This window comes from Carassius gibelio, chromosome B12 (assembly GCF_023724105.1).
Source record: "Carassius gibelio isolate Cgi1373 ecotype wild population from Czech Republic chromosome B12, carGib1.2-hapl.c, whole genome shotgun sequence".
Classification (NCBI taxonomy): Eukaryota; Metazoa; Chordata; class Actinopteri; order Cypriniformes; family Cyprinidae; genus Carassius; species Carassius gibelio.
Genome location: NC_068407.1, coordinates 962,465 through 976,804, shown reverse-complemented (window position 1 = coordinate 976,804; position 14,340 = coordinate 962,465). Strand labels below are relative to the sequence as shown.

Below are 14,340 nucleotides of genomic sequence, written 5' to 3'. Positions count from 1 at the left end.
AGGAAAAACAGTAATATTGTGAAATATTATTACAACTTAAAATAATAGTTTTCTATTTGAATATACTTTAAAAAATAATTTATTCCTGTGAGAATTTTCAGCCTCATTCCTCCAGCTTCAGTGTCACATGTAACATCAGTCGATCACATGATCATTTAGAAATCATTCTAATATTCTGATTTATTATGAGTGTTGGAAACAGTTCTGCTGTCTAATATATTTGATCAATAAAAAGTTAAAAAGAACTGCATTTAATCAAAATAAAAAATAAAAATGTAATAATATATATTCTAATAATATATCACTTTTTATCAATTTAACACATCCTTGCTGAATAAAAGTATTGATTTTATTTAAAAAGAAGAAAAAAAAATTACTGACCCCAAATTACTGACCAGTAGTGTATATTATTACAAAATATTAATATTTTAAAAACATAGCTTCTTTTTTTTTTTTTTTTACTTTTTATTCATCAAAGTATTCTAAAAAAGTATCAGATGTTCTGAAAAAATATTAAGCAGCAGAACTGTTTCCAACTTTGATAATGAATCATCATATTAGAATGATTTCTAAAGGATCATGTGATAATGATCCTAAAAACTCAGCTTTGCATCACAGAAATAAATGATAATTTAAAGTATAATAAATTTAAAAACAATTATTTTAAATTGTAATAATATTTCATTTTGATATATTTTGATCTTTAAATGTCTTCAGTTTCTGTAGAGCCACAGTCTTGTTATGCAGCAGAATCTGTCGGTGTGTAACTCAACACGCGTCCTCTGTGAAACACCTGACAGATAACTGAAGGGCTGTCTGTTGTGAAGCTGACAGGATATGATGTCAGACTCGCTCAGCATCATGGGAAACACTGACCATTAATATGGCAGCTGCAGCGTTTCTGTCCTGTGTTTCTGTGGACTTCTCTCAATGTTCGTGACAGCGCTTGGGTTTGTGCTGATGCTGAGAGACAGACAGCAGATGCAGAGATGATGCAACATGCAAACAACTAATGGGCTTTAAAACAAAGTTGTTCTGCGAGGCACAGACGCCGATCCGGCCGCTGCACAAACACACATGAACTATTTCCAGTTGCATGACAGTAACACAGTTATTTCCATTAACAAGCTTCCAACTAGTTTTTGCACTATATCATTGCAAATGTGTGGCTTATACAGACTTTTACTGTTTGCTCTTTATTTATGAAATTATGCATTAAGATGTGCATCATGATTGATTTTAGTGTTATGATCATGAGAACATTAATTAGAAAATGTTAAAAACGTAGAAAATTTGAGACTTTGTAATTATAAAAACAATTTGACACTTTCCATTTTTTTTCTTTTTAATTTGAAAATTTGAAAAACTTAGAAAATTAGAAAAAAAACAGAGAGTCTTTTTTTACAAATTAGAATTACTTGTGTCTTGGTTTGTAAAAAAAAAAAAAAAAGTATATTTTTTTTCTTTTTGAAAAATGTGTCTTTTTTATAAATTTTTTTAAACTATTTTTTTATTAGTTTTTAAATAAAAAAAGAAAAAAATTATATATATATATATATATATATATATATATATATATATAATTTTTTTCTTTTTTTATTTAAAAACTAAAAAAAATAGTCATTAGTCACTTTATAATTATAACTTTTTTATGTAATTTTGAGTCTTTTTTAATTATATTTTTTAAGTCACGGTATTTTTTTAGCCTAAAGTTGAGCATTTAAAAATTTTTAATTTTCGCATTTCGTTGCATTTTGTGGCAATTAGAGTCATTTAGCATAAAAAATCTCTAAAAAAAAAAAAAAACCTTTTTTTGTGTTGCATTTTTGCAACTGTGGTATATATATGAATATGGCACTATTTCAATAGCATCTTAGTAGTATATTCCTTTATTTTTCATTTAAAATTCCATATTAACAATTCAGAAAATATGAATGTGTTTCGTGCTCCAGTCTCCTGATATCCATCCAGACGTCTCAGACACGTCGTCAAACATCAGCTGTGGATCCGTCAGTGTTGTATCAGTGTGTGTGTAACTGATGGCTGTGATGATCAGATGTGATTTCTGCCCGAGCCAGCAGTCATCAATAATGCCGGAGTGAATGTCACGGATCATCGCTTGCAAAAGATCAGCATCAGCTTAAGGACCACAATACTTTCCATGCGCAGCTCAGAGTCTCTCACTTTCACCCTGCAAGAGCTTCATCTGATCTGGACACCTGTAACGCATCCTCATAAGAACTGAGAGGAACAAACATGAAACTTAAAACACAAAACATGTCATGTAATATAATACAAACATGTCATTGAGATTGATTTAGCATCATGTTGAACAAAATAAGTTTTATTTGGGGTAAACTATTCCTTTCTATTAATTCAGCATAAGAGTTTGTTATGATTGAGTAATGATGAGTTGAATCTGAAATCACTTTCATGTGAACATGAGCCCCGTCAGACTGGTCGTGGCGGGGGTGTTGCAACAATATATAGTGATATTCTCAATGTTACCCAGAAAACAGGATACAGGTTTAACTCTTTTGAAATACTTCTGCTAAATGTTACTCTGTCAGACATGCAAAAGAAATCTAATGTATCTCTTGCTCTGGCTACTGTGTATAGACCACCAGGGCCGTATACAGAATTCCTAAAAGAATTTGCAGATTTCCTCTCAGACCTTCTAGTTACAGTTGATAAGGCGCTAATCATGGGAGATTTTAATATTCACGTTGATAATACAAACGATACATTAGGACTTGCGTTTACTGACCTAATAAACTCCTTTGGAGTCAAGCAAAATGTCACCGGGCCCACTCATCGTTTTAATCATACACTAGATTTAATTATATCGCATGGACTCGATCTTACTGCTATAGATCTTGTACCTCAAAGTGATGATATTACAGACCATTTCCTCGTATCGTGCATGCTGCGTATAACTGATATTAACTATATGTCGCAGCGATACCGTCTGGGCAGAACTATTGTTCCAGCCACCAAAGACAGATTCGCAAATAACCTGCCTGATCTATCTCAACTGCTATTTGTACCCAAAAATACACATGAATTAGACAAAATTACTGACAACATGGGCACTATTTTCTCTAATACATTAGAAGCTGTTGCCCCAATCAAATTGAAAAAAGTTAGAGAAAAACGTACTGTGCCATGGTATAACAGTAATACTCACTCTCTCAAGAAAGAAACTCGTAGTCTTGAACGCAAATGGAGAAAAACTAACTTAGAAGTTTTTAGAATTGCATGGAAAAACAGTATGTCCAGCTATAGACAGGCTCTAAAAACTGCTAGAGCAGAGCATATACACAAACTCATTGAAAATAACCAAAACAATCCAAGGTTTTTATTTAGCACAGTGGCTAAGTTAACAAATTACCAGATGCCACCTGATTCAAATATTCCACCAACGTTAAATAGTAATGACTTTATGAATTTCTTCACTGATAAAATAGATAACATTAGAAATACAATAGCGAATGTAGATTCTACAGCATCTAACACTTCAGTTTCATCCATCGCACCCAAACATAAACTGCAGTGCTTTACAACCATAGGACAGGAGGAGCTAAATAAACTTATCACTGTATCTAAACCAACAACATGTTTATTAGATCCTGTACCCACTAAATTACTGAAAGAGCTGTTACCTGTAGCCGAAGAACCGCTTCTCAATATCATTAACTCGTCGTTATCTTTAGGACACGTCCCAAAACCATTCAAGCTGGCGGTTATCAAGCCTCTTATTAAGAAACCAAAACTAGATCCTAGTGTACTGGCAAATTATAGGCCTATTTCAAATCTTCCATTTATGTCTAAAATTTTAGAAAAAGTTGTGTCTGCTCAATTGAGCACCTTCCTGCATAAAAATGATCTGTATGAAGAATTTCAGTCAGGTTTTAGGCCCCACCATAGCACAGAAACTGCACTTGTTAAAATTACAAATGACCTGGTCCTTGCGTCAGATCAAGGCTGCATCTCATTTCTAGTCTTACTTGATCTTAGTGCTGCGTTCGACACCATAGATCATGACATACTCATAGATCGATTACAAAACTATACAGGTATTCAAGGGCAGGCTCTAAGATGGTTTAGATCCTACCTGTCCGATCGCTACCATTTTGTTTACTTAAATGGGGAGTCATCTCATTTATCATCAGTAAAATATGGAGTGCCACAAGGATCCGTCCTAGGTCCCCTTCTATTTTCAATATACATGTTGCCCCTTGGTAATATTATTAGAAAATATGGAATTAGCTTCCACTGTTATGCTGATGATACTCAGCTATATATATCAACGAGACCAGATGAAACTTCCCAATTATCTAAGCTAACAGAGTGTGTTAAAAATGTAAAAGATTGGATGACAAATAATTTTCTCCAATTAAATTCGGATAAGACGGAGATATTAATTATTGGACCAAAAAACACTACACAGAATCTTGTAGATTACAATCTGCAACTAGACGGATGTACTGTTACTTCCTCTACAGTCAGAAATCTGGGTGTTATATTAGACAGCAATTTGTCTTTTGAAAATCATATTTCCAATGTTACAAAAACTGCATTCTTCCATCTTAGAAACATTGCCAAGCTACGAAACATGTTATCTGTTTCTGATGCAGAAAAGCTAGTTCATGCATTCATGACCTCTAGACTGGACTATTGTAATGCACTTCTAGGTGGTTGTCCTGCTTCGTCAATAAACAAGCTACAGGTCGTCCAAAATGCAGCAGCTAGAGTCCTTACGAGGTCAAGAAAATATGATCATATTACCCCAATTTTACAGTCTCTGCACTGGCTACCTATTAAGTTCCGTATCAGTTACAAATTATCATTACTTACCTATAAGGCCCTAAATGGTTTAGCTCCAGCGTACCTAACTAGCCTTCTACCACGTTACAACCCATCACGCACCCTAAGGTCACAAAACGCTGGACTTTTGGTAGTTCCTAGGATAGCAAAGTCCACTAAAGGAGGTAGAGCCTTCTCACATTTGGCTCCCAAACTCTGGAATAGCCTTCCTGATAATGTTCGGGGTTCAGACACACTCTCTTTGTTTAAATCTAGATTAAAAACACATCTCTTTCGCCAAGCATTCGAATAATGTATCTTTTTAATTGTGAGTGTAGTTGCATCTGATCAAAGGTGCATTTTTATTCATTAGCTTGGGTTAAACTAATTTTACTTTGTTGGATCAGCAGCTATGCTAATGATGTCTGTATTTTGTTTCTATGTTTTGCCACGGGTTTACACAAGCTCCAGTCTGGATCCAGAACACCTGAGAAGAGATGATGCTGACCCTCAGAGGACCTCAGATGATGCTAACCCTGAATCAACAAACAGAACTAACAATTATTCCTAAATGTGTGACTTAATCATATAATAACTTAATTAATAATATTGATAGTTCATCGTCTAGCTGACTACGTCTTGTATTATTATTATTATTTTTTTTTAGTTTTTCTAAAATCCTGTCAAATGTGCACAAACTACTAGCTACTACTAAATATTGTAGAAACATAATTTTCTGTAAAGTTGCTTTGTAACGATTTGTTTTGTAAAAAGCGCTATACAAATAAACTTGAATTGAATTGAATTGAATTGAATTATATGTTGCTTTCTTCGTTGAATTTTAGCTTCTGATTTTGAGTTAAATTGGTCACATGCCACGAGAACAATGTAAAGATAAAATTACACAACAACAGAAACTAAAGATTTTAATCTAAGGAAAAGACAGGAGGGTCTCATATAAATTAAATACATAAATTAAAATGTAATGTTTCCCAAATGTTCTTTTTGTGTGGTATTAGGGTAAATCATATTGTATAAAAAATAATATTATATATATATATTTTTTTTTTACATTTGAATTCAAATGTTGTATTCTGTTTGCTGTGCCTACTTGATTCAAATTCAGGATTTAAATCCATATTTCACATCCTTCTCAGTTCTGAATGATGCACAGTGTTTGTATGAATATGTTTTGAGATCATTACAGACATTTGTTCACATTTAGTATTGTTTTTGGTATTTCGTCCCTCTTTTATTAATTAACATTGACTCATCTTTATAGTTTTAAAGTTGTAAAATTGTTGAAAATATTTTTTTTTTCATTAGAAAAAAAAATTCACTTTGCATTTTTTAGTCTTTTTGGTTTTTAATAAGAAAATGTGTTTTACAAAGTTTTACAAAGTTGAGTAATTTTGCATTTTAGTCTTTTTTTAATTAATCAATTAACAATCATCATTGCACACCTGCAGCTAATACTGTATACTTGCCAATTTTAGTCTTTCTAATAAGAACTTTAAATAACATTAAAAATAAAATTTTTTTATTGCATTTGATTGCATTTTGCACTCAACAAATTTCAAATAAAATCTTTATTTTTAAATTCAAATTTACATTTCTCAAGTGTTACATGTTCAAGCAATGATGTAAAGTAAATACTATGTAGCATTTCATAACTTTTTATTAAAGGTAGCACAAACAAAGCTTTAAATATCCCTATATGTCAGTCTTATTGAGTTTGTACATGTGTTGTTTTACGTGTATATTTACAGAAAGCACGCACATTTGAACCGCTTGTGAACTCTGAAATCCAGTGTTTGTGAGTTTGTATGCTGAGATAATAAAGAGAAAGCTCTGTGCAGAAGCAGTGTCCTGTATGTAGCTGAGATGGACATCAGATCACAGTCTCCTGATGGCTTTATTTACAGCTGCACAGAGCTCTGTCAGATCCACTGAATGAAGGAGGACACAAACCATGGTTCTCTTATCAGGAGAGTAAAGCTTTGTCCGTTCCTGTCCGATCGGCTGATGTGGAGCCCAGAGCTGTTAAGATCTCAGACTGATGACGGCTGTATGGACAGGAGGACGCTGGGTAATGAGCAGCTTGTTTTGCTGAAGGATGGGTTTATCTGGGCTGTTGCTGATGGATGGAGAGCCTGTTGTCATGGAGACGCTGATAGCCGTGGTGCTGATGCAGGAGTTTGGGTGAGATGCAGGATGCTGTTCGTCACATGAACTCTGCTCGTGGAGTGTGTACATCCAGGTCAATGACTGACAAGGTTTTATTTTATTTCACTTATTTTGTTTTTTATTATTTAATTTTATTTTGAATAGAATTGTTTTGCATTAAATAAAGAAAACTAGTCAGCTGTTTTAAAATCTATCTTTCTATCTAAAATAGAATATAGACCTATATTGTATATAAAAATAGACATTTTAATATTATATATTTTATTTACTGTAGCTCAAATCACAATAATAGGCACTTCTTCCATATAATATATATTTCTAATTTTAATTTTTTTTGTGAATTATTTTATGATTATTATTTTTTATTTTATTACATCAAAAAAAAAAAATTTAATTGAACACTTAATTTTTTTGTATATTTAATAATTTCTTTATTAGTAAATATATATAATTTATTTTTGCAGTGCACAATAACAACACAGTCACCAACACGAATACAGCCATATTTATTCTGTGAAAATACAAAATAAAATCATGTACATTTTATTTACAGCCTTTTGTACATTATAATATATTGTATTTGCGTTGTCAAGTATATAATGTTAAATACTGCAGCAGCACACAAGTCACTTCTCTCTTCCTTCAACATATTAAACCACATGATTCACACTTAAGACATTTCCCTTTAAACACGTCTGCTTGTGTGAATCACTGAAATTACATACACCATGAGCAAACACACGTCACACTTCAGTCATCCAGTGTTTAAATCTTAAACTTTGTCGCATTATTTTTATTATCGATTTCAGGGCCACTTTTCGCTGGAGCGGGTCTTTTGCAGGTCCTCCCTCGAGTCCGGCTCTGCTGATCTCAGATCAGCTCTGGTAAGGCTCATGTGACGTGTTTATTCACCATTAACCTGATCACAGTTTAATATGCAACACTGGAATGACTGAAGAAGTGAACAGAAGCTCAAGGCGATATATAAATGCACTTTGATATTAACAGCAAAAGGCTGAGATTGGAAGCGAACAGCTAAAGAAACACTGCAGATCAAATCTATCAGCACAAGATGTGGAATGCGTTTCATTCTTCTCAAAAGGACGTTTAACGTTCTACATGCCTCTATCCTTTACATTACTGACATTCATTAAACCTCGCGATGCATTATTGAGGTAAAACCCCATTAAAATGCACAACAAATCTCAAGTGAAACAGCAGATTTATTGCTTCGGTGCATAATCATTGGTACGAGAACACGGCGAAGCTGCCATTGGACTGATTTTCTAGATTTGATGTGTGCAGCTTCTGGATTGGTTTTGGATCCGGTGGCCAATCCCGAGCCGGACGGAGAGAGGACCTGCGCCCGCTCTGCTCGACCTGTGGCGGATAACCTGATCCCACACTGACGCTCTTCGGCTGATTTCACAGAAAATGACAACTCTATGCTGTTGTGAGTGATGGACATCACAGGTGTGTAGCTCATAGTTAGAATTAAGTGCAGTGCATTCTACGCTCATCTCTTCTAGATCTATTACACTCTATTTAGCAAATCTGATACTTATTTCAACAACCAGTGGCTCATATAAAAGTATTTGACCACTGAACTGGCAGATCTGATGAGTCCAGATGAGGTCATCTCAAGGCTCCTCCTCCACTTCTCTGATTGGCTGGATGATGTTGCTGGTGGATTTGTACTGGCTGGTCTGATTGGCTGTGTGTGTGTTGGTGTGTTTAGTTTGTGTGTTTCTAGGGAAGCTGTTTTCAGGTTCGTCAGTGTACCAGGTTTTATCTGCAGAATGATTGACATTATTTACTGTGCGTTTGAAGCAAATTCAGCAACACAAGCTCCATCTCATGCGCTGACGGGTTTTGATACATTTCAATTCATCATTACATAATTCATTCATAGTATGGTTATTATAGTATTATAATATTAACTAAAATTACCACCTTAAAAATGTTACTTAAACATTTAAGAAAAGGTTAAGAGTTTAAAACTAATAATAATAATAATAATAATAATGCAACTATAAGAATATGGTTTATTGAAGTACTAAAATAACTCAAATTAAATAAACTAAAACTACATAATAATAATAATAATAAACTATACAGATATGTAAAAAAAAAATCAAATAAAAACACAAAATATTAAAACTTGTAATTTTATTTTCAAATTTTAAAAGTTTTTAATTTTATATATATATATATAAAAAACTACATAAAACTAAATAAATTTATATACATTTATACATTATATATATATATATATATATATATATATATATATATATATATATATATATGTGTTACTTTTTTATGATTTGAATGCAAAAGATGTAATATAACATTGAATATACCATTAAATAGAGTTTAAAAAAGACATAAGCAAAATTGGCAAAATTGGATATATATAGATATCTTTTCTTTTTTTATCTGAATGAAGGTTTTTTTATGCAAAATGTTGTTGTTTTTTTGTGAAGGCATTCAAGCCATTTACTGTAGATTGTACGAACTGCTTTCAAATGATTTTACTCTAATCATGCTTATATATTTGGAAATTAAAACCATGCATACTACAGAGTATTTACTACAGACACGCGAGCTAAATCTCTACAGAGGGTTGCAATGGTAAAAGCATTCTCAGTGTTATGACAGATCATAGATATCACGAGATCAAAACAACTACTGAACTACAGCAGAGCCCTGAATCTGGAGAAACATGCACCGCAGAGATGACCTTCAGCAAAACAGCCAGAACCGCCAAAAGCTGCTTTGCTTTCAGTCAGAAAGCAAAGAATTAATGCTGGCATGAAGGATTCAATGCACTTTTCAGCTCATAACCATCGGAATTATGAGAGATGGTTGCAGTAATGACATGCATTTAGTTCCATACCTGAAACCCCTTTATTCGTCCTGGGCACACTTTAAAGAGAGAGTACATGGAGTAAGTGCAAATGATTTTCTGAGGGAACTCAATCTTTTTTTAGATTTTATTTTACTTAATTTTTTGATGTTTAATTTTTTTTTTTTATTATTATTCTAATTATTTTATTTTTCAAATTTTATTATATATATATATATATATATATATATATATATATATATATATATATATATATATGTACAAGTATACTTAGGTATAAAAATATATAAATGTATTTAAAAAGAATCATTAAAAAAATTAAAATGATACTTACATTAAATTATTAAAATAATAAAATACAAACTAAATTGTACAATTTATCAAATGAAAAATATGCAAGTATTTACAAACATATATATATATATATATATATATATATATATATACACACAAATATATTTGTACATTAGGTTTAAAACAGTTATCAATTTACTGTATATAAAATTCTGATAATTAAATTTTACTGTATATAAAATACAGTAAAGATACTGCCACCCCTGCAGCCCTCTCTACTAATTTCACTTGTTCCCACACTCCTCGTACCACTGGGAGGGGTGGAGGTACGGGTCTCCTTATAACCAAAGAATGGAAATTTGAACTTCAGCCATCACCTACAGGTACTGGTTCATTTGAATCACATGCCATTACTGTAACCCACCCTGTTAAAATCCACTTTGTGGTCATTTATCGTCCTCCAGGTCAACTGGGAAACTTCTTGGAGGAGTTGGATGTGCTGCTATCAAACTTTCCTGAAGATGGTACTCCTCTGGTACTGCTTGGTGACTTCAACATCCACTTAGATAAACCCCAGGCTGCTGACTTCAAAACTCTGCTCACCTCATTTGATCTCAAGCTAATGTCCACTACAGCGACTCACAAATCGGGCAACCAACTTGACCTCATCTACACGCGTGGTTGCTCTGTGGACACCTCTTCAGTTGCTCCACTGCACACCTCTGATCACTTCCTCATTACTGCTAACCTAGCACTTACTCCTGAAGTGGCACACACTCCAACGCAGGTCACCTTTCGACGGAACCTACGCTCACTCTCTCCATCTCGCCTATCTGCTGTGGTTTCATCCTCTCTTCCACCTTTCTCTCAGTTTTCTGCTCTGGACACGAACAGTGCTACGGACACTCTTTGCTCCACTTTAACATCTTGCTTGGACAACTTTTGCCCACTGTTGTCTAGACCAGCACGCACTGCCCCATCTGCCCCCTGGCTGTCCGAGGTTCTCCGTGAACATCGCTCTAAACTCAGGGCTGCAGAGAGGAAATGGCAGAAATCGAAAAACTCTACGGATCTCAGTGTGTATCAATCACTCCTCTCTTCCTTCTCTGCAAAGGTCTTAACAGCTAAAACATCCTACTACCACAACAAAATTAACAGCTGCTGTGACGCTCGGACACTATTCAAGACTTTCTCTTCTCTTCTTAATCCGCCGCCTCCACCTCCTCCATCGACTCTTACAGCGGACGACTTTGCAACTTTCTTCACAAATAAGATGAGATCCATCAGTGAACAATTCTCCACACCACAGACTGAGGAAAACTTCACAATGACTGATGCACACTCTTTATCCTCCTTCTCCCCACTCTCAGAGATGGACGTCTCCAAAATTCTCCTCTCCAATCATCCTACTACTTGTCCACTTGATCCTATCCCCACTCACCTCCTTCAAGCGATCTCTTTTTCAGTCATACCTTCACTTACTCACATTATCAACTCCTCTCTTCAATCTGGAACATTTCCCTTAGCATTCAAGCAGGCTCGGGTAAGCCCACTGCTCAAGAAACCATCTCTAAATCCAGCGCTTCTTGAAAACTACAGACCGGTATCCCTTCTTCCATTCATTGCAAAGACACTTGAGCGGGCTGTGTTCAACCAGCTTTCTATGTTCCTTGGACAGAACAACCTCCTGGACAGCAACCAATCTGGCTTCAAAAGTGGCCACTCAACTGAGACTGCTCTGCTCTCGGTTACTGAAGCCCTGCGACTAGCAAGAGCAGCTTCAAAATCCTCTGTACACATCTTACTGGACCTGTCTGCTGCTTTTGACACTGTTAATCACCAGATTCTCCTGTCCACCCTCAGAAAGATGGGGATCTCTGGAACTGCTCTCCTGTGGGTTAAGTCTTACCTCTCTGACAGATCCTTCAGTGTGTCTTGGAGGGGTGATGTTTCAAAGTCACACCACCTTGCTACTGGGGTTCCTCAAGGCTCAGTACTTGGACCACTTCTCTTCTCCATCTACATGACATCTTTAGGATCTGTCATTCAGAAGCATGGCTTTTCTTATCACTGCTATGCTGATGACACCCAACTCTACTTCTCATTCCAGCCTGATGACCCGACGGTAGCTGCTCGCATTTCAGCCTGTCTGAGTGACATTTCCCACTGGATGAATGACCATCACCTTCAGCTTAACCTTACAAAGACTGAACTACTGGTGATTCCAGCTAACCCATTGATTCATCACAACTTCTCTATACAGCTGGGCTCGTCAACCATAACTCCTTCGAGGACAGCCAGAAACCTAGGAGTTGTGATGGATCATCAGTTAAGCTTCACTGACCACATTGCTACAACGACCCGGTCCTGCAGGTTTGCCTTATACAACATTAGGAAGATTAGACCCTTCCTGTCAGAGCAAGCAACCCAACTTCTTGTCCAAGCTCTTGTTCTCTCCAGACTGGACTATTGTAATGCTCTCCTGGCGGGCCTTCCTGCATGTACTGTCAAGCCTCTGCAAATGATCCAGAATGCAGCAGCGAGGGTTGTCTTCAATGAGCCAAAAAAAGCTCATGTTACTCCCCTCCTCATCAGGTTACACTGGCTACCAGTAGCTGCTCGCATCAAATTCAAGGTACTGATGCTTGCCTACAAGACAACCACTGGCACGGCACCAACTTACCTAAACTCACTGGTTAAATCCTATGTGCCCTCCAGAAGCTTGCGCTCTGCAAGTGAACAACGCCTTGTGGTGCCATCCCAAAGAAATTCAAAATCACTCTCACGGACCTTTTCCTGGACTGTGCCCAGCTGGTGGAATGACCTCCCAATCTCAATTCGTACAGCGGAGTCTTTACTCACTTTCAAGAAACATCTAAAGACTCATCTTTTTCGCCTGCACTTAACCTACTAACACCAGTACTTTTCCTTTTCTTGTCTTTTTCATTTAATTAAAAAAAAAAAAAAAAATAAATAAATAAATTTATATACACCTGGCTATGCGTTCTATACTAGACTAACTGAGACTTGTCATGGCACTTGTATTCTGTTGTTGTTCTCTTGTTGACCTGACTGCTTCTATTCTCATTTGTAAGTCGCTTTGGATAAAAGCGTCTGCTAAATGATTAAATGTAAATGTAAATGTAAATTAAATTATTAAAACTAAAAAATTTATTTAATTTAAAAAAAATGAAAATACAATAAAAATGTATTTGAAATGGACAATTATTTTATTATTATTTAAATAATAAAAGGAATATAAATGAAAATGAGGTCCTTTGCAAAAGCAGACGCTTTAAGTGTTTTAAAAGCAAAGACGTCACATCATCAATACAGAAAAAAATACTTTTATTATGTTTAAGATATCGCATACACTAGTTCATTATAATCAAATAAGAAAAATGTCTTACACGTGATATTTAGAGAATCAAAACTTTGGTGTGAGCGTCTTACTATAGCAATGAACGTGAATTAAACATAAAAAGCAAACAAACGTCCTGCTTGCTTCTTTACAAATACTCAAACACCTGCAACACTTTCATATATTACCAGCCGACCAAACAGCACGAGCTCAGTCCAAAAGAGTTTAACAGCCTTAGAAATATGAAAGATTTTGAATAGAAGATAAAACATTTGTCAAATGACTCTTTCTGTCAAGGCCGAGGTGAATTAACTCTCATTCTGTCACCGGTCGTCTCAACAAGGCAGTGAATGGACAATAAAAACATTCTTTATGAGCACACAGATATATATTAATGTGTAAGTACAGTGGGTCCAAATGTCTGAGAAAACACTGGCAAATTTGAAATTTGCTAAATGTTATGACATATAATGAAAGAAATTAGATTTCTCTGTTACTAATCAAAATGTTTTGTGACATTGACCTGATATTGATTTTGTTAAGTTAAAATATATGCAATTTTTTTTCATCGTGAACTTTATATGCATTTGGTGCATTTGTTTTGTATTTTATATAGTAGTGTTCATTTATTTTATGTATCTGCAACTGATTAAAATGGTCCAGTTTTTTTTCCTGTTTAAAGAGATCTACAAAATACATCACAAAATTTTAGTTTTTTTAAAATTACATTTTCACTGCAATTTATGATTAGAAAATCTAATATTGTTTATAAACATTAATTTATAATTCAATATCTTTTTTTACTTCATCAAAAACATCAATT

General features: G+C 34.7%; 2 protein-coding genes across 6 annotated transcripts in view; both read right to left on the bottom strand.

Moving 5' to 3' along the window:
- dlg5b.1 (discs, large homolog 5b (Drosophila), tandem duplicate 1) overlaps positions 1-14,340 on the bottom strand; it is a 169,438-nt gene that overhangs the window by 58,048 nt on the left and 97,050 nt on the right. The window lies entirely within an intron of this gene.
- The window catches only part of LOC127968803 (calcium-activated potassium channel subunit alpha-1-like), a 71,006-nt gene continuing 64,146 nt past the window's right edge, over positions 7,481-14,340 (bottom strand). For all 5 annotated transcript variants that reach the window (XM_052570144.1, XM_052570145.1, XM_052570146.1 and 2 more), the window contains 2 exons: positions 9,893-9,921; positions 7,481-8,785 (listed from right to left, as the gene is read on the bottom strand). In XM_052570144.1, coding sequence (XP_052426104.1) covers positions 8,634-8,785; positions 9,893-9,921 — 181 coding nt within the window. In that variant the 3' untranslated portion in view covers positions 7,481-8,633. The remainder of the gene's footprint in view (positions 8,786-9,892; positions 9,922-14,340) is intronic.